Genomic DNA, 19,926 nt, shown 5'->3' on the forward strand with positions numbered 1-19,926 from the left:
GACCAAAGCCTGAGGAGAGTTAGTGTCAGCCTTGGCCCTCAACTCATCGAGAACCGCAAGCACCACTGACTCGGTCGAGTGGCCCGAGCGGAAGCCTGCCTGATGGGAAGCAAGGAGGTGGTTCTGCTCAATGTAGGAGGAAAGACAGGAGGTGACATAACTTTCAAGAATTTTAGCAAGATAGGGGAGAAGAGAAATAGGTCGGAAATTGGAAGGGAGGGAAGAGTCAAGACCAGGTTTTTTAAGGATGGGAAAAACGATCGCAGATTTAAATGAAGAAGGGACCAAGCCAGTTGAAAGAGAAGCATTAAGAAGGGAGAGAGGAGTGGTAGGGCAAGAGGTAAAGAGGGTTCTCAGAACGCGAGCAGGGGCACAATCAGAGGGGGAGCCAGACTTGACTTTGATAAGCAGAGCCAAGAAGGAATCCAAGGAGATAGGTGGGAAGGAAGAGAAGGAGGAATTGGACACAGAGGTGGCAGGGTGAGGAGGAGAGAAGGAGGTGATTGGAATGTTGGATTTAATTTTAACGATCTTCTCAATAAAGAAGTCGTTAAGGGAAGAACAGAGGGCCTGGGAGGGAATAAGCTTGGGGCAGGCACGATCAGAGGTAGCCAGGTTAGAGACCACGGAAAAGATCTCTATGGATTTGTTGGCAGATAATGCTACCTGCTCCGAGAAGTACTTCGTCTTGGACACAAGAATGGCTTTTTTGTAGTCGTTGAGGAGACGTTTGTATTTGGCCTTAAGATCGGGACAGTAATTGCGGCGCCAAAGACGCTCAGAGCGTCTAAGTTCCAATTTAAAAGCCCTTAGTTCAGAATTGAACCATCTATGGGCCTCGTGTGGGCGAATAGACTTGACTATTTTCAGAGGGGCAACTTGATCACATCCAGAAGCTAGCCAATTGCTGACTGCGGTGGCCTGAAGATCAAGAGGGAGACCATTAAGATCAGGAGGGGAAGATGCAAGGGCAAGAGAGAGGGAAGGGAGGTCCACGCGGTTCCAGCTGCGGGCGGAAACGTTCTTGGGGCGGGAGGGCTTGTGAAGGGAACCGAGATTAATAGTGAAATTGATAAGAGAGTGATCGGACCAGGTACAGGGAAGGATGCTAGGGGGAGAAACAATATCTTGGGATGACCAGACTTGGTCCAGAGTATGGCCAAGAATATGGGTGGGAGCAGAAACATGGGACTGGAGATTAAGGAACAGGAGGGTGGCCGTGACGTCCTTGGACGCCAAATCCTATAGAGCCCTATAGAGTTTAGATATGAGATGAACGCCGCTTTTGTTCTCAATGATGAGGGAGAGTGGAGTGAACGAGTCGGGTTCGATGGGAAATCCCAGGAAGTGTGGCGTGTAAAGCTGAACGAAGCTGCCCCAAGACAAAACTATCCATAAATGAGGCATCATGAAAACAGACATCCTCCGTCACAGGAAAAATATGCCCATCTGGATACAGATCTCCCAGACGTGTAATATCAACTTTGTCCAAAGTGTGCTGTACCAGTTTTTCACCGGTAATTGGCAACCAGTGGGCGTTGGGGATGGGGAGGGCTGAGGAGTAAAATGTTAAGCTGCCGGTGAGTCATTTTAGCTTATCCCAGGCCCAGGTGGTAGTGGAAACCGTCTGTATATCATTAGGGTCTCTGGGAAAGCCCTTTGGCAATATAGTGGATAGCTGTTCAGGAAGAACGAAATCCGCCTCAGGGCAGAGAAATGGGATCCTGGCGTCGGGGGTGGAACCATGCAAAGGCATAGCTGCATTGAGCCATGAGGTATTATTATTGTAGATCCGTCACTCCGTACCCTCCCGTTTTGTACGGTAATGTGAGAACTTGCCAGCGTACGCGTGCCTGTTTGCCCCCCAGACCAGTCGTATAAGAAAAGAATGCAACGTCAAAAAAAATCTGTTCGGGTGAGGTATGGGGATATTATTGAAGGTATATAAAAGTTTGGGGAGCACTACCATCTTGATGATTGCAACTCTGCCGGCGATGGACAATGGCAGCCGTAACCATCTTTCCACTTGGGCTTTGAGGGCGCTGACTGCCTGCCCGTAATTCAGGCGGAGGATCTGGGCGTTATCCAGTTGGTTGTGAATGCCCAAATACTTAACGGAGTCTGAGCACCACTCGTGGGGAAATACAAGCTCCCAAGGAGTCGTACTGGGGGTTAAGGGGAAAATAACTGACTTGCGCCAGTTGATCCCCAGGCCGGAATGTTGCCCGAATCGGAGAATTTCTCTAATGAGTGGCTCAAAGTTAACATGGGGCTCTCTAAAGTAGAGGTTGGTGTAGTCCGCGTAAAGTGAGATAAGAAGGGTGCCGGTGTTGAATTGCAGGCCTCTATGCAGATGCCTTTCCTGAAACTGGCGGATTAAAGGATCCATGGCAAGGATAAATAATAAAGGCGACAGAGGACAGCCCTGTCGTGTGCCACAGGATAAATGAAAGGGTCAGGAGAGGATACCGTTCAGGCAAAGTCTCCCCGTGGGGTTACGGTATAGAAGCGACCTGGTGACTATGAATCCCATTGGCATACCCATGCGGCGCATAACCGACACGAAGAAAGGCCACTCTAGGGAATCAACGGCCTTCTCGGTGTCTAAGAGTATTGCGGTAGCAGGGACCTCTGGGTTAATTCTGTGGAGGACCGAGAAGAGCGCCCTGAAATTTAATGAGGTCGAGCGGTGGGGCACAAAGCCGGATTGGGGCGGGTGAAATGATAAACTCCATCAACTGGGACAAGCGCATGGTGATGATCTTAGCAAGAATTTTATAATCCAAATTGAGCAGGGACAAAGGTCTGTAGGCCCCCTTATAATGACTGGTCTTTGCCAGGTTTGGGTAGGAGTGTGACGACCGCTTCTCGTAGTGTGGGGGGTAGAATTTGTGTCTCGAGGGCCTCGGCTTACACCTCTATTAGTTGCGTTGCCAGCAAGTCTTTGTATGCCTTGTAGAACTCCCTGTGAAGCCATCCAGCCCGGGGGCAGAAGAGCTTCAAAGGGCATCAATGGCTCCGAGTACAGCAGCCTCGGGGATTGGCTCCGCCAAAAAGTCCTGGATATGTTTTCTAGATAGCCCAGTGCGATCTCAGATAAATGATCTTCCTGCATCGTGGGGTCACCTCCCACTTTGGAGGTGTACAGCAATGTGAAATAAGCAAGAAATTTGTCACGAATCTCCGCAGTGTCAGTGAGCATCTGAGTAGCGGAGGTCAAAAGTGTCTTTAATAGATTACACAAAAAATGATATGTTCAAATATACTGTATTCAAAAAAACGTAATCAGTGCTGATTTCAACAATAACGTTGACTACTTTGTATAGGTAATTTCATCAAAAACAGAATATTGTATTATGAAAAATATAAAGATTCACATCATAATAACAAAAAACGTATTAGTTTAACTTCATATGTATACAGTCCGTGACGTATAACAATCCCTGTCTACAATATATTAACAGAGACAATCGCAATGCGTTTCTAGTTGATAACCCTTCTTCAGGGGATAAATTTCATCACACAATAGCGGATGTATGACGTTAGAACGCATACATTGACAATGCGTACCTTTACAACGCGTTCGTAACAACAAAAGTTGTTACCACGCATTGCGCTGGGGGGCGCAAAATTGATTAATTTAATTTACTATTCCAACACCAGTCCCCGTGGATAGTAGGGAAGGTGTTGGGATAGTAAATTGAATCATTTACTATTCTTGAGCGCCCCCCAGTGCAATTCGTGGTAACAACTTTCGTTGTTACGCCCGCGTTGTAAAGGTATTCCGTGGTAATGTTTGCGTTCTAAACGCTGCATACCCACAATAGCTGTATAGGGTCTGGTATGTCCTCCTTAGGAATCTACAACACAACAAATATGAAGTAATCACACATTATATCTTAGCCATTCAGATATGGATTGTAAAATAATGCATACAAGTGAATAGGATTTGCAATCGAAAGGTAAAGCAACAGAGAGAAAAGAAGAAATGAAATAGTGGTTTACATGCTGTCCTGTGAATAGCGGGAATGCACATACACTGAGATCCAGTAACCATAACCAAAAAAGTGCAAACATTGCCGAACACTGTCATGCCGTGCAGAACCTAAGTGATATTCCTAAAAGAACCACGTGGCTACCCAAAATTAAATAAAGTGAGAGCAGCAAACTCTTACCCTTCAAGATGAAAAGAGGCTGAATATGTCACAAAAAAAATATAAATGCCATTATGTTATTCTAATAAGCCCCAGAAGAAATAAAATCTATACGATGGCTTGCCGAGTTAATTCCGTCCAAAGTAGCTCTTACCCGACACTATGAACTGCGTGGTTGAAAACCAACGCTCCTGTTTCATGGATCCGTACAAGCAGATAATCAGCCCTGAAGAAGGGTTATCAACCCGAAATGCATTGGGATTGTCTCTGTTAATATATTGTAGACAGGGATTGTTATGTGTCGCGGACTGTATACATATGAAGTTAAACGAATACGTTTTTTGTTATTATGATGTGAATATTGATATTTTTCATAATACAATATTCTGTTTTTGATGAAATTAACTATACAAAGTAGTCAAGGTTATTGTTGAAATCAGCACTGATTACGTTTTTTGAATACAGTATATTTGAACATATAATTTTTTGTGTAATCTATTGAAGACACTTCTGTCCTCATCTGTGCTCCACGTAGGCTGTGGCTTCCCATAGCCTTCTTTTTGTTTTCCTGTAGGAAAGCAATGTCGACATTATGCCTAATTAAATAATGGACAACATACCTTCTCTTACGATTATCGCTGAGATCCCGGACGTTCCAGGACATCAAGGATAAGCTGGAGGGGCCATCTAGGTTACCCAACTGAGCCATAAGTAAGTAGAGGCATGAATGAACGATATAAGCTCCAGCAGGTAAATGCAAACTGTGACAGTGAACAAACTAAGGAACAATCAACAATAACCATACCATGGCAATTGCTCACCCCCCACCCACCCTAACTACAACGAGAGCAAGGCATATCCACAACAGATAACAATACGTGAAGTACCAATTGGCGTTACAGTGGAATGAAAAAATCCTGGAACTGTACATCTGCAGAACCCGAGATGAACCCAAGGTGTACACCAACTTTTTAGAACATTACAAATGATCAGTAGTGTTATAACCATAGAATCCTGCTATAATGAAAGGAGTCAACTCGGCGGAGTCAGCCAGTTCCGGCACCAGTGAAGAGATCCTTGCTGGCATCGGAGCCACTATGCAGAGGGGAGTGCCCACCCCAGCCCGCAGCCGCCTGATTGTTATTTTGTTTGTAAGCGTGACAAAAGGTCTGTACCTCGGTAGGAGTCTCAAAGATGCGTGCCCGGCCATTAACATCCACTCGCAGTCTGGCAGGGTATCACATGCGGTAATTCAGACCTACGTTCCTGAGGATGGCCTTGACTCCATTGTATTTGCAACAGGCCTCCTGCACCATGATGGTGATGTCTGGATAGGGAGCCAGTTTAGAGCTCTGCCATGTGGTGTCCCCGCATTCTCTGGTGAGGCGTAGCACCGTGTCGCGATCCCGAAAGTTCATAATGCGCGCGATGATTGGTCTTGGAGGTCAGCCAGGGTTGGGCCTCGGGCCTAAGGTACGGTGAGCGCGCTCCACCACGAATCTAGGGGACAGGACTCTTTCCCGAACATGTCGGCCAATAAAGTCTCAACAAAGCGGTCAAGGCGGCCCGTGGCGGTGGTCTCAGGCACCCCCAAGATGCGGATATTGTTGCGTCTGCTTCTCGCTTCGAGGTCCTCGTTCTTGATTGCCACCTCCTTGAGGATACGTTTCACCCATTCTAGCCTTTTGAGGGATTGCGCGGTGCCATCCTCAGTGTCCGTGTTTCGTGCCTCAGCCACGTCTAGGCGTCGTTCGTGAACTTGGATTTTGGCCCCTAGACTCGCAAGATTCTTATCAAGAGTGTCAAATTACCCATCTAACGCTCTAAAGTCCACTCTCATCTCTTGAAGTAGTGGGGTGGACGGGACAGATGAGTCATCAATCCGGTCTGCTCCCTGTCCACCCTTCGCCATGCCGGTGCTATCCTCTGAAACCTTCTCCACAAGTTTTTCGAAGGGGAAGATCTTCTGCTTGTGTTCTTTGCGGCCCATTCCGCCACACAGCGGAGAAAGCGGGCCTGCAGCAGAGCGGACCCTTTGACAGTTGCAGGAAGAAAAGGCGAAAGCCAGGGACCAGTGCGGGAGATAGATGGGGAAATCTGCGCTTGGGGCTACAAAGTAGGGCTCGATTATGCCTTTTCTGTTTCTCGCTTTATCTTGCTTCATGGCAGTGCTTGTCTATTGGCTTTAGCATACTCTTATGCCTTATTGCATACTAATTTTGCTCATTTACGGGAATAGTGGCCTATGCTTGAGCGACACCATTTTCTAAGCTGTCGCCATCTTCTGAGCCTCTAGGTGAGAAGCCATGTTATGCTTCTCACTTGTTTTCTGCACTTCGTATGCTGGTAGAAACTGGTTCTTGTCAGAGGAATGTACTTGTTCTGCTCCGAAGTCATAACAGACGCCTGGCCAGCCGAAGCTGTGTCTTTGGTACGGAGTGGTACAGAATCTGATGGGAAAAGGGGGCTTGGCTCACAGGAGCCTCGTTTTACGTCTCCACTGGTACTAAAGGGGGTGTCTGGGTCCCGATCACCAGAAGTTCAACACAGGGCAGACGTGCAGCTGTGACGGTGGAGCGAATAGTACCGCCCTGTCTCCCGATTCGGCCGGAGAAACGGGCTCCCCTTTGGCGAAGTGGAAGCGGGATGTGCAGACATTTGATATGGTGTTCCACTAATTCTTATATTCCTACTGATCTTGCCTAACAATCTTTTCCTATTTTCAGGTCCAATACATTTATATACATATATGTTCTATATATGTTTTACTGATTGCGTTTAGCAATTGCTTATGTGCTAGTGTGAAGAAGGCCTACCGTGAACTATTCTTTCATTATGTAAAAAAAAAAAACAGAGTATATGAATATTTGTCTGTGTTCCTTGTGGAGGGAGGACGGACCCCTTTTTGACCAAATGCTTTTGGAAGGATGGGTAAGTTCCCTTCCAACAGGTAATTGTTGATACGGAAGCCTTCTTAGAAGAGGTATGCGTTGGATATATGTAGTCCTACCTGGAGGAGTATTCTGTGACCGGAGAGGAGCGGTAAATAGCCTCCCGCACAGCGCCTGTCACCAGGAGGTTTGTGATATTTTGTTGTTGTAGTTGTTGTGTGCAAGCCTCTCGGCAAGAGCTATAGAATTGCACTTATTGTTATTGTTCCTTTCTTGGGTAAGTATTGTGGAGTGTTGTATCTTTTGTGACCCAAGAGGGATACGCTTGCATGTCCTGATTATTGGCAGAATTTTCAGGCCATTACAGGGCTTCGGGCAGTAACGTAACAAGCTTTGTGTTCCCCAGGGCAGTTTGGTAGGAGAAATTGCAGTCGCCTCAGGAGATGGGCACATAAATCGAGATTTTCCAATGTAGTGTAGAGTCCAGGTTGAGATCTGGGCGCTGAGGGATGATGGGACTCCACTGGAGTCGTGCAGCAGGCCGGTGGCAGTTAGTTCAGAGGGAGCAGCCAAACTGTCCCATTAAACGGGTGCATAGGGGTGAGTTGATCTGCTGTGGAAGAACTGCAATGCTCAGGTTGCGGTGTTTGGGGAGACAAATGCACCCTATGAGGCTATGCAGAGGACCAAATACGGGCGAAGTGAGGGGCATCTGCAGATTAATGAAGGCCCGACTCCGCTCGGATGCTGACTCGTGCTGTGGAGCGAAATGGAACGGCAGCTGCTGGAAAGGGCCACCTGTAATATGTGGTGGCTTGGAGGTCGGCCCAATGGCTGCAGGCCGCATTCAGGAAAGGCCGTTTGTAGGCAGGAACGGGTCGGGAGGCAACCGGGTGCAGGGAGCAACGGCCGCCCCCAGCTACACCCCCTCCTCACCTCACAGCGATCCGGTGTCGATTTCTGGGCTCTCCCGCGGGCCCTGTTCCTGCGGGGCCTCAGGAAATCAGCTAGAGTGTGCTATGTGGCCCTGGGACAGTCGAGTGCGGCTGCACCTCTACTGAGCCTTAAACAGCGTGTGAGGGGTGGTAGAGCGCAGAGGCAGACCCGTGCCCGGTAAACTCACCGCCACAATGTGTCCCGGGCCGCCGGCCCGGGACACATTGGGCACCGGCACAGAGGCACCTTTCCGCGAGCAGGTCAGATCGGCATATTCAGCGTGGTCTCTGCAAAATGGCGGTGCCAAGCTCAGGGTGACTGCTGCCGGAAATGTGGGGGACACAACGGTGTTGCTGGGACGGCTGGCGGAGCTTCAACGTCGTGCGGCCATCATGGTCGGCAGCTTGGCCACGCCCCAACAAATGATATATTTAACAGCAAATAAGAATAATATCTAAGTATGTGTTGTATTGGAATTATTAATGTGATTGATGCTATGCAACTAACATTTTAGGCTGCTTCTCTACTTACAATCGTGCTATGAGTGTGTCTGTGTTTTTGTGCATAACATCAAAAGATGCACTTGTACATATTTCATTTCATTCTGCTTGTTGCATTGAGAGGGCTAGATGCTTGTGGTCCTTTCTGTATTTACGATTATTAATTTGATTAATTGCTAGATGTGCTTGTTTAATTCCTTAAAGGCATGTGTATATATGCATTTATTATGATTTTGGTTGTATGCTAAATCTCTTGACTCCAATTACTTTAGCATTCTGTAATGATATTATTATGTGAATGAATCTACAGATACTGAGAACTTTACAAGTATTGTGCATGTTTTCTCAGTGGTTGTCCCTTCCCAGCCCATTGACCCTCCTTAATTAATTAATTAGGAAAGGAGCGTTGACACATGATGTTCAGGCTGAGATTGTCTTCCCTAAAACTTTCACAAGGGATATGACTCTTTTGCTGGAGAGGAAAGTGCAGCTAGCCTTACATAAGCTAATTACAAATACTGAGAACTGTAAAAGTATTGTGCAGGTTTTCTTAGTGGTTGTCCCTTTCCAGCCCAAGGACCCTCCTTAATTAATTAGGGGTGGAGCGTTGATACATGATGTTCAGGCTGAGGTTGTCTTTCCTAAAACTTTAACTAGGGATATGACTCTTTTGCTGGAGAGGGAGGTGCAGCTAGCATTACTTAAGCTGATTATGAATGCTGATTATCAGGTGTAGATATGTAAGGATTTAATGTCTAACTCCAATTACTCGAGTTGGCACCAATCCAAAAAAACTGCTCTGCGTAGATCATGTCGGATAATACTTGGACATTTTGCAGAGGGGCATGATGACAAAGAAAAAGAGATATATGCGGAGTACAGAATAGCAAATTCGTCCCTTGCTTCCGGATAACTTTTAAAACAGCGGAAATAACTAGATACCTTTTAGGTATTACCAATAAAACATTGGTGGTCTGTTTTAACGCGTTTATTTAAAGATCCTGTAAAATGGCTGCTAAGTCAGCCCACTACAGTATGACGTTTTGTATCTTAAAATGTTTGTGTTTTATCAATTTATTTTATTTAGACCGCCACAGAAATCAACTAAATTAATTGCAGATTCAATTCATTATTATTCATAATACAAGCCACATGATTTAAAAAATGTATACAAATTGTAGCATACAAGTTCATTGGGAGGAAATCGTAATAATTCTATTAGATCTCTAGCAGCATTTATATTATATCAGAAACATGTAGGTTTTAAAAAACGATGTCGGGCCTCTTTACCAATGTTCTGTTGAGGCAGAGGTTTAGTACATGATTTGGGTCTTGGACTCCTCCACTATATAATTCACATAGCAGAGTCTTGTCTCCTGGATTTCTCCAGTGTTTTGTGTATGTGTTTATTGGGAGGATCACTAAGCACAGCATGATGATGCAGCGTCAAACATTGTGTTCTAATGTAAAGCAGCGCAGGTATTTTTGATGGATCTTACACTCTATGGTACCGTCATAGAGCCGATAATGCGATAACTGAGAGCAGTGCACGATATCGAGATCGAAACTGAGTCTTGATGTCATGTTTTTTAGAAATAACTTCAGGAGTGCAGGTGACCATGCCTGGAGAAGGGCTATTGAACTGTGAAAATGGTTTAAGGCTATTGCTAGATTGTCATTGAAAGAGTAGTATCCTGTTTCACTTTTAAACGTTTCAAGGTTTGTGAGGGCCCTTAAGGAGCCTTCTTCCGCATGCAGTAGATTGTATGCCCACCTTATTGTATGAGCCAGAGCTCTAGAAAAATAAGCGCTTACTATTGAGAGCTCCAGAGGCAGTGCTTGAACCGGCATGGCTTGGCTCTAAGGTAGGTGTTTTACAAAGTAGCTTTCCGTCATACAAGTTTAATTTATGCCATTGTTTATGAATCATGAGATCTAATTGCAGCTTTATATTGCGTCAGTTCTCACCATATGGGTAACCAGGAGAGGCCTAATCTTCAGTGTTCTTGCTAAGAAAGGGACAACTGGGAAAGAGCAGATTGCCTGATTCCGCCTGCCCCCACTCTTCGGCATAATATGGTCATCTGAAAGCTGCTTAAGAGTACAGGCTATATGGCCTGTGTCCTTTCAGAATATAAATCAGCAGACCTGTGTGGTACGTAGTACAAAGGTGACTGTTACAGGCAATATTCTGTATGCAGGCATTATCACATAACAATGTATAACACCGCAATCAATGCAGTCTACTATCTAAGCAAATTTGTGTCTCTAAAGCAGATAATTTCATTATATAAAGTAAAAGATGTTTGTATCTAAGACTCAATTTCGCAGATTCAAATAGAAACAAAACACTCTGTTCTGTTAGTGATATATTCCTGAAAGAACATATTCTAAAATGTTCGCATAATTTTTTGAACTCACATTAGTTCAGTACTTAGTACTTAGGTAACCAACAGCCCTTCTAAAATGGAAGGTGTACTCTTCTCAGGTACAGATGTGGTGGTTATTTATCTGCCCCATCATTGTTTTTTATAGTTTCCATCACAGTCCGCCATTTAGCTTGTTGAAGTTTCGCAAAATCCTTCAGGCAAGTCGTTGGAGTTCACCTTCAGTGTATCAGAAGAAGTGTAGAGCAAAGGTGAAGTTTATAATAAGAGATATGTGTATTTTATTAATGTTTTCGCTTCCCTCTGGTGCTCGCCACAAGTTTTAATGAAGTGGACGTTTGCAACTCTAGAAACAGGTTCAATACAACAAACAAACGGCAATAACAATTTCACACTGTTCTCTCCTCAGTTGATCTCAGGTCCTTAGTTCACGAGACACACTATAAAAGACGTAGACAGTTTTGTAGATACTTGGAAAGTGTGCTGAAGTCCTTCATAAGCTGAATGAGATTTGTAGTGTTCCAGTCTAAGTGTTGTTGATGTTGATCTATAGTAACCTTTGCAATGGTTTCTGTTCTTACGATCTAACCATTTCAAAGGCCTATCTCAATCCAACAGTCTTTCCATATCTTGTAATCATGAAGATAGTGAGTTTTGGATCCTGCAAATCAGCTTGTGGTTGTGCCCGTTAATTCTGTTGCAGATTGATGAACTGTAGAAGATTACAGGGCCAGAGAAAGGCATTTTCAAAATGTGTCAGTACAATATATGAAACTGAGGTAAACTTATGCTTATGAAGAATAGACATTGAAACAATACAGTTTGTATTTGTTTTCCTTCTCAAACCTGCCATATTGGTAACAATTAACTGATTTAGTTTTCCAACAGGTTTACGCTTGGGGTTACAACAACTCAGGACAAGTTGGTTCAGGTTCAACAGCCAACCAACCAACCCCACGAAGAGTAACGAGCTGTTTACAGAGTAAAGTAGTCGTTGATATTGCGTGTGGCCAAATGAGTTCCATGGCTGCAGTAGACACTGGAGAGGTAAGGTGAACATTTGTATGGTGGTCTGATGATTTTTTCGTGTTCAAATGGTTTGGATGTTTTTTAAAAGTTGTTTCCGAAGCAGCAATTATCAGGGTTTGTTTTCAGGAGTCACATGTTGAGCACACAATTGATGACGTGCACTATAATGACTCTTTGAAATTGTTTAAGACACTCTTCAAGGGCAGCTTCAAGGGGGACATGTATTTGCTGTGTTAATTCAGAAAACTGCACCATGGCTGCTTGTTCACTTTTTCAAAGCTTCGGGGGTTAAGAAAGCACTAGATCAAGTGCTGTTTTCAGTAAGAGGCTCTACCTAGCATGAAACGTTTTGCCAAGTCAGTTCAGTTCAGTTCATTTTGTCTTTATTTCGAATAAAATTCATAAAAGACGACATACATTACATAATATTTTAAAAGAACTACTTCGAACATGCCCACAAATTATATAAAAAAAGTGTAGCAACAATCAACATACAATCATTTCATGACAATTAATTTAAAAGGGTTTTCAATTTCTTTGAACGGATCAGCCATGCCCACCCCAGGAATTTGGCAACGCAGATCACAGACATTTCAGTTCGTATATCACGTAATTTCAGTAGGGCTTCACGATGACCCCCACAATGCAAGGTTGAACATATAGGTTTCAGCCATTTCAATCGAGGGGATCGATATACTGGGCATGCAAAAAACAGATGGCCAATGCTTTCTACCTGGTCGGGACAAAAAAAACATTTATTGCTTGAATTCTTCGCCCACTTCGTAGTAAAGGAGTTGATGGGCAATGTACCTACCCGAAACTGATGATACAGTTTACGGTTTAGGGTTTTGCAAATCAAATCCCAATAGGGCTCAAGGGACAGTGTTACCTTATGTGTTAAAAAGAGTCCCGTTAGATTATTGTCCGAAGAATGAGTGATCAGCATAGATCTTTTTGTAGCCCAGAAAAGATCCTTAAACTCTTGTTTCGATGGAAACCTGGAGCATTCAGGATGTGACCACAGCTCAGAGAGGCCCATTGAGTACAATATTTGTTTCACTTCCCGGAGCCAAGGAATTCTATGAGCGCCCCACAATGATTTGACCTCATCCAATTCATGGGCGAAGAGGCTAAGCTCTGGGGTCGTCCAGAGGCGACGCTGGAGTGCCACTAGACGAAACTGCGCCATCTCGTCCAGAGGTCTACAACCTAGATCTAAGAGCAGTGGTTTTATTGGTGAGGATTGTGGAAGCCCAACCAGGTTCCGTAGAAACCTATTCTGTGCTGTGGTCAATGCTGACAAGTCCTTATAACCCCATATGTCAGCTCCATACAGGGTAGCAGCATTAGCCTTGGCCTCATACATTTTAACCGCTGGTATAATGCGTTTGGTCAGGGATTTTTTTTGTTCCTGCAGTAAGCATCCCGTAAGGCGAACAAATGTAAGTTTTAGGGCCTCCAACTGGGGGTTCCAACTAAGCTGATGATCAAGAGTCACGCCCAAATATGTCATGACCTTGACCTGTTCAATTGGGGCTCCGTTCAGAGTAACCGAACTTTTGATTGGTTTATTTTTGTTGAAAACCATAAATTTGGTTTTGTCAACGTTGATCTGCAGATCATTGATCTTACAAAACTCAGCAAACCTATTCAGGGCTGTCTGTAACCCGCTCCGGGTTTTAGAAAGGAGCAGGGTGTCGTCGGCGAATATTAACATGGGATATTTTGATCTGCCCAGGGTAGGTGCATCTGTTTGCGTGTTAGTGAAGAATGCAACTACCTGGTTGATGAAAAGGAGAAACAGGGTGGGTGCCAACACGCAGCCCTGGCGCACCCCTCGTTGGACTGGAAATCCGTTGGTCACCTGACCCTGTCTCCCCCATCTTTTGCCAAGTCTCTTTATGGAAGGCTTTAATATTTTTCAGAGGTGCAAACATTTATATGCATAAATATATGTATACATATAAATGCATTCATGCAAAAAGGTAAAATAAGAATTGATGTATCTCGTAGATCTGGTTTATGTTTGTAGTCATATTCCATCAAATGACGTCCCCTCCCAGCCTGTTTTTATCCAGGCTGTGTATCCCATATTTTGTAAGGCACTCATGGTTTCTTTTTCTCTAACCACTGCTCTTCTGATTAACAGCCTGATTCATGAAAACCGAATTCTGCGATTTTTAAATAGCAATTTACAGCGAATCGCAATTTAGAAATCGCAGATCGGCATTCATCAAAATTACCTAGAAAATAAAGCGATTCGCACGCGGCCGCAAAAAGCGTTTGCGATTTTCAAAAATCACAGAATAATCGCTATTTCCGTCAACATCCGAGTAGGAATTGCTAAATGCGATCTCGCAAAATCGCGAGATCGGAAAAACGGGAAGTCGCATTTCGAGCACAGTGATGGCATCACAACCAGGAAGCAGCCAGTTCCCACCCCCATTCAGAACAGTGAGGCTGATCTCGAGGCTGCATCTCACTGAGCTCCTTCCAGGACACCTGCAAACTTGCAAATCCTTAACTTTTCTTACTGCAGCAATGGTAGAGGATGCTGTACCAGGGCCCAGCGACACCGGGCGCAAGCCGAAGCTCAAATTCTCTGAGCCGGAGTTGGAGCACCTGATTGATGGAGTGGTTGATAACCACCCAAACCGTTTTGGAAAGGACTCCAGGAGGGTGCCTGAGGCGGAGAAACGCCGAATCTGGCTTGGGATAGCGGCAAAAGTCAACTCTGTGGGCGTGGCACACAGGTCGCTGGAGGAGCTTAAAAAGAGGTGGTACGCCTCCGAGGTCGTGCCAAGGAGAGGGTGGCAGAGAGGCTGGGCGAGACCTTGGCTACTGGAGGCGGAGATCCTACAGTCCCTCCCAACACCCCCTTGGAGGACCGCGTGGAGGACACTCTTGAGCCAGAGGCGTGCATTGGGGTCATCAATCTGGACTCATCCCGCCCCACCCAAGAGAGCCAAGGTAAGTGGCATGCGACTGCGACCCTGTCCCCTAACAATGGCCATGACCCTATAGCCTCCCATAATCATCCCAAGTCATGCAATCCATGCACATTAGGGCATGCCCAAAAGCATTGTGGGACATGTAGTCTGCCCACAATGTACAAGAACCCCAATGCAGCCAGACATGTTCCAAAGTACGCAATGCCACAGCCAGTCAGGGAATGTCATCCAGCATGCATGTAGCAACTGCACGTGTGACAGATACATGCAATTAATGTACGTCCACTTCCCCTCACAGGTGGCGCTGACAACAGCAGCGACAGCGACAGGCTGCTCATTGACGAGGCACCAGAGGATGCTGAGGAGGTGCCAACAGCGACACTTCCTGCACCATCAGGCGCTGCACCTATCCCCGCAGCCAGGGCAACACCATCTGCGCCACCACCATCAGGCGCAGCACCTATCCCCGCAGCCAGGGCAAGACCATCTGCGCCACCACCATCAGGCGCAGCACCTATTCCCGCAGCCAGGGCAACACCATCTGCGCCACCACCATCAGGCGCAGCACCTTTGACAACCACAACTCCACCACCAGCTGGACCCTCTACATCTGGTGCAGCTACTGCGGTGACAGTGTGCACACCCACTGTGGCCAGCCAGCAGAGCAGGCATGGCAGGGCTCGCCAGCAGAACACAGCACGCAGCGGCAGGAGGGGGATGGATGTGCGCGTGCCAGGCCTGAGCATAGAGCGCCGGATGCTACGCATACACCAACTGCAGGCACAACGGCAAGGGGCGATCCAAATGCAGCTCCACAACATTGGCCGCAATGTGGCAAATGTGGCCGACAGGATGGACCGCATGACGACAGCCATGGAGGCCAACACTGCTGCGCTCATATCGCACCACTTCTTCTGATTCTCTTACAACCACCAAGCAAAAGTGCCCCTTATAAGTTATTGCTAAACACAGCGCCAGCACCCCCTTCACAGGTCAGTGCCCAGTACGGCCTCACCAGTCGCACTGCCCTAAAGCCCGCCCTGAACCAAATCGTCTTACAGCCAACTTCATCCTACTGTGCTGTCTCCTTCCCAATCTCACCCTGCAGTTAGATTCCATAGAAACTGTGAACGATTAATGGACAAGGAGGGTTTGGGAATTGTATGCCTAAGGAGTGTGCAAGAAAATTGCACAGAACTTGCTGGTCAAATCTTCCACTACTCCAGGAAGACTTGTTATGTATCATTTTAGGACCCTATTGTAAGTTTCCCGATTCACGCCCTTATATAGGTATAAAGTGAGTATTGCACCAGATGTTGGTTGTTAGTAACTGCTCTGTTGATCATATGCAGTTTTACATTCCTTTGAAAAATCAATATAGTCTTAAAAAAAAAAAAAGGTAAGGGGGGTGGCCGAGCGGCACCTCAGATGGCCGCATTCTAACGCAGCTCCTGCGAGGATCTGCTTAAGGCCCCCAAAATCCGCACATTATCCTGTAGCCTTTCTGTCCCGGAGGCCGGCTTGGATGCAGTAAGGGCTCCGGTGCTGGGAGGAGGTGTCCCGGGCTCTCTACCAGCCACGGCAGCTTCGCATTGGGTGGCGGCAGTTCGGGGCCTGCTTACGGCCCGCACTACGGAGGAAGTCACCGGCCTCAAGTGATCTCGAGGCCGGCCGTGCGGAAGTGGTGCTGGTTGGAGGCGCCGGCAGGGAGACGGACCCGGCGAAGATCCTTGAGCGTCTGCACAATCAGCACTGGTGGGGCCCGGACCGGCATCTGTGACTGAGGGCGGTTTGGCGCCTGTGGCTACCCGCGACTCGGAGGACGTCACCGGCTTCGAGGGTCACATAGGCCGGCAGCGAGGGAGCGGTGCTAGTTGGGGAAGCCTGTCGGGTGCTGGACCCTGCGGCGATCCTTGGACGCCCGTTGCGGCACGCTGGGCACGGGAGGGGCTCGGACGTCCTGCGCAGGCTTGTGGCGGCTTGAGACCCGGTGTGGCCCACATCGCGGTGGAGAGCGCCGGCCTCGTGGGGTCCTGAGGCCCGGCGGAAATACATGGTGCCGGTGCGGGACGCTGATCAGCTGCGGCCATTATTGAAAGCCCAGCGCAGCGGGACCGACACTAGTAGGGGGGAGCCTATCTCTCCCCCCCCTCCCCCGCAGTCTGAAGTGGATAGAACGAGCTGGCAAGACCGGTCGGTCCATTGGGGCGTAGGGGCATAGCCCCACTAAGCCTGGACGCACCGTGGCAAGCTATTTAATTATTATTAACCATTCACAAAAATTAGCGCCGCAGCGCGAGACACGAGGACAGGCGAGCGAGTCATGGTACTATTATTGTTATGCGGTGGCGATGCGGTCCGGAGTGCGCAGGGGGTGGGGCGGGGCTGCTGGTCTGCTGCAGCTTGAGTGACAGTCTGCAGCAGGCCAGCAGCACTGTGTGCGCACTGCGTATGATGGGCTGTGACTTGCCCGAGCACGCGCTGCAAACACCCAGTGAAGTTCAGCATAGAGAAGGGTCCGAAGGGGCCGGGGGTGCTGCTTCAGCCGGGCCCGGGTTTTATTAAGGCGCCAGGGCGAGTACTTAGTGTGCCCCCCCAGCCTGGCTGCATATATCCTGGCCAATCACTGTGTGACTTCAGCTTGAAGCCATGCAGTGATTGGCCATTCGGGAGTCAGACATGCGCCTGTGACGTTCTGTGAGTTACTTCTAACAGAACTTTGTCGTTGTCGCCACGTGCAGAGCCAGTAGCCAGCCCAGCAGACGTCCGACGGTCCACACCACAAGTCACACAGTCACATCACAGAGACTCAGACACAGTAGGTGGGTGCGTGCTGCATATCATATGTTTTTAATTCCGAGAGGAGCGATAATGGAGAGCGAACGTATTGCATTCGCGGAGAGATTTTAAAGGGGGAACTAACCGGGAGCGTCAGCCCAGCATGGCCCGCCGGTACACAAAGGAAAAGTTCATGGCCTAGGGGTCTTAGCAACAGGTTTATGGTTCCAGTCTCTTTAAAGGCTTTGGTTTGAGTTCCACGGCTGAAAGTTATTTTCATGTGGTAAGCGTTAGGAGGCTAGCTAAGCTAGCGCACTGGAAGCCATGAGCGCGGCTTCACGAAGGTCCAATAGAGGCGCTCCCAGTTCGGGACCGTCGACACATGATTGCCCGCGTCTAGGAACGCTTTTAAAAGGCTGTGGAGCAAGCACTGTAGAAAGAATTGAAAGCGCCGTCGGAGGGGAAGAGGCAGCAGACGGAGTGCACATCAGGGTGGAGCAGGCGCAGCATTTCCAGTTTAGGCAGAAAAATGTGTGTGTACTTTGCCTTTTTGTTACCGGCATGGAGCTAAACCACAGGCTTTAAGGGGGACGGGGGACAGGGTCTCCAAAAGGGGGTATGGCCTTAGCAAATGCATTTGAGGTCGTGGGGCCTAACCTGCGATATGGCATGACCCGGGGGAGGCACAGTGTGCAGGCAAACAAACCGGGGTGCTTGGCTAGTAGGTGGGTGCGTGCTGCATATCATATTTTTTTAATTCATTTCTGCTGCAGATTTTTGTATTGCCTGTGACTGTCGCAGCCTTTGCCTCTAATAATAATACGGGTGGGTCGGTGCACATTTTCAGTGAGTCACAGGCTACTGTGACGGCGAAGTAATGCGTACAAGGGTGGGTGAGGGCCCTTCTCAATATCTAAATGTTGTGCAGCAGTGTACGCAGAGGTAACTATGCAAAAGACCTGCCTTGACATGATAGAGCAGAGTTTAAAAATTGCCGGGGCTGTTATTCAGTTCAGCTCTGGGAGTAATGTAGCTTTTAGGGCTATGGTGTGGGCATTCTGGTATTCCGGGAGTTTTTTCATAATGTCTGTGCGCACTCACATACTTTTGAATTTGTGAGCACTCACTCAGCCATGTTTTCCAAGCCCATTTCTTTTTGCATATTTACTCCTTTCAAGTGTGGGTAGGGAACAACCCAATAACAGAAATGTGAAAATCTACACTCAAACTTAAGTGTAAACCTTATTTCTGTTATATTTCATATTTCTCTGTGAATTGAGTTCTAAATTCCGTTGACATTTAGGCAGCTGCAGACAAACCGATGTGCTTGTAGAATTCTGACGACCTATTATTTTAAGAGAGCATCAGAGCGGCAAAACTCTGTAAAGCTCCATTATATGGCTTCAGCAAGCTTGGTGAGGTTATACAGGAAACTTTGCAAATGTCATGCCTGTGGAATGTTCTTCCACAAATAGCTTATCTCAGTTTTTGCTAACGTATATTTAGCTGACTTTTCCAAACATAGAGATTTACATAAAAGTAGAACTTTACGTTATAGATGTTTTTCCATTGTCATCTGATTCCTTGTATATTATTTCTGTTGCGCAACAATGCCACCTACAATGAACTTCAAAGTTTGGGTGTACCAGACAATATATTGGAGTGCATTTTTCATAAAATATATCACTCATCAAGAAGAAGCTGGTTAATCTATCACATATTTTATTTTATAAATGCATGTGTCTAGCTTTCATATATTTTATATATTGTGGTTATAATCCCATACAAGCAGGGGCGTAGCGTAGCCTCAGGAGGATGTTTGGGGTGGGGTACCCTCCAAATAAATGCATTTTGGGCGTGTTAGTTGGGTCTGCTAGCCCTGAGTTGGGTCTACTATGTCTGTATTGGTTTTGATCATCCTGCACCAAGAAAAAAAGACAAACAGTGACTTTTGGAGAAAGAGAGCGAGGGAGAGGGTGAGGGTGAGGGAGAGGGCGAGAGAGGGAGAGAGAGACAGAGAGAGAGAGAGAGAGCGAGAGGGAGAGAGAGAGTGAGACACATATCTGGTGGCCAAATCTCAAAACATAAAATCAGATAACGTGCAATACCGGCTTCCCTGCTTATCCAAACTGTGTGACCTGAGGCAAACATTTTATTCCACAGAGCCTCATTTTTAGGTCGAAGCCTACCAGACGGTGCAGCTATTTGGTTTGCTCACGGCATCGTGGGGAAATTCTGAAAGCTTCTCTGGGAATACATTTCACCTATTGCTTACCATTGTCTTTGTTTGTAACTCACAG

The 19,926-nt window shown here is 46.8% G+C and overlaps 1 protein-coding gene across 1 annotated transcript in view; it reads left to right on the forward strand.

The window, feature by feature from the left end:
• RCBTB2 (RCC1 and BTB domain containing protein 2) overlaps window positions 1-19,926 on the forward strand; it is a 557,466-nt gene that overhangs the window by 212,859 nt on the left and 324,681 nt on the right. The window contains exon 6 of the mRNA XM_086934986.1: window positions 11,757-11,915. Within this exon, the coding sequence (XP_086791112.1) occupies window positions 11,757-11,915 (159 nt within the window). The remainder of the gene's footprint in view (window positions 1-11,756; window positions 11,916-19,926) is intronic.

The sequence above is a fragment of the Lissotriton vulgaris genome, chromosome 8, assembly GCF_964263255.1.
Source record: "Lissotriton vulgaris chromosome 8, aLisVul1.2, whole genome shotgun sequence".
Classification (NCBI taxonomy): Eukaryota; Metazoa; Chordata; class Amphibia; order Caudata; family Salamandridae; genus Lissotriton; species Lissotriton vulgaris.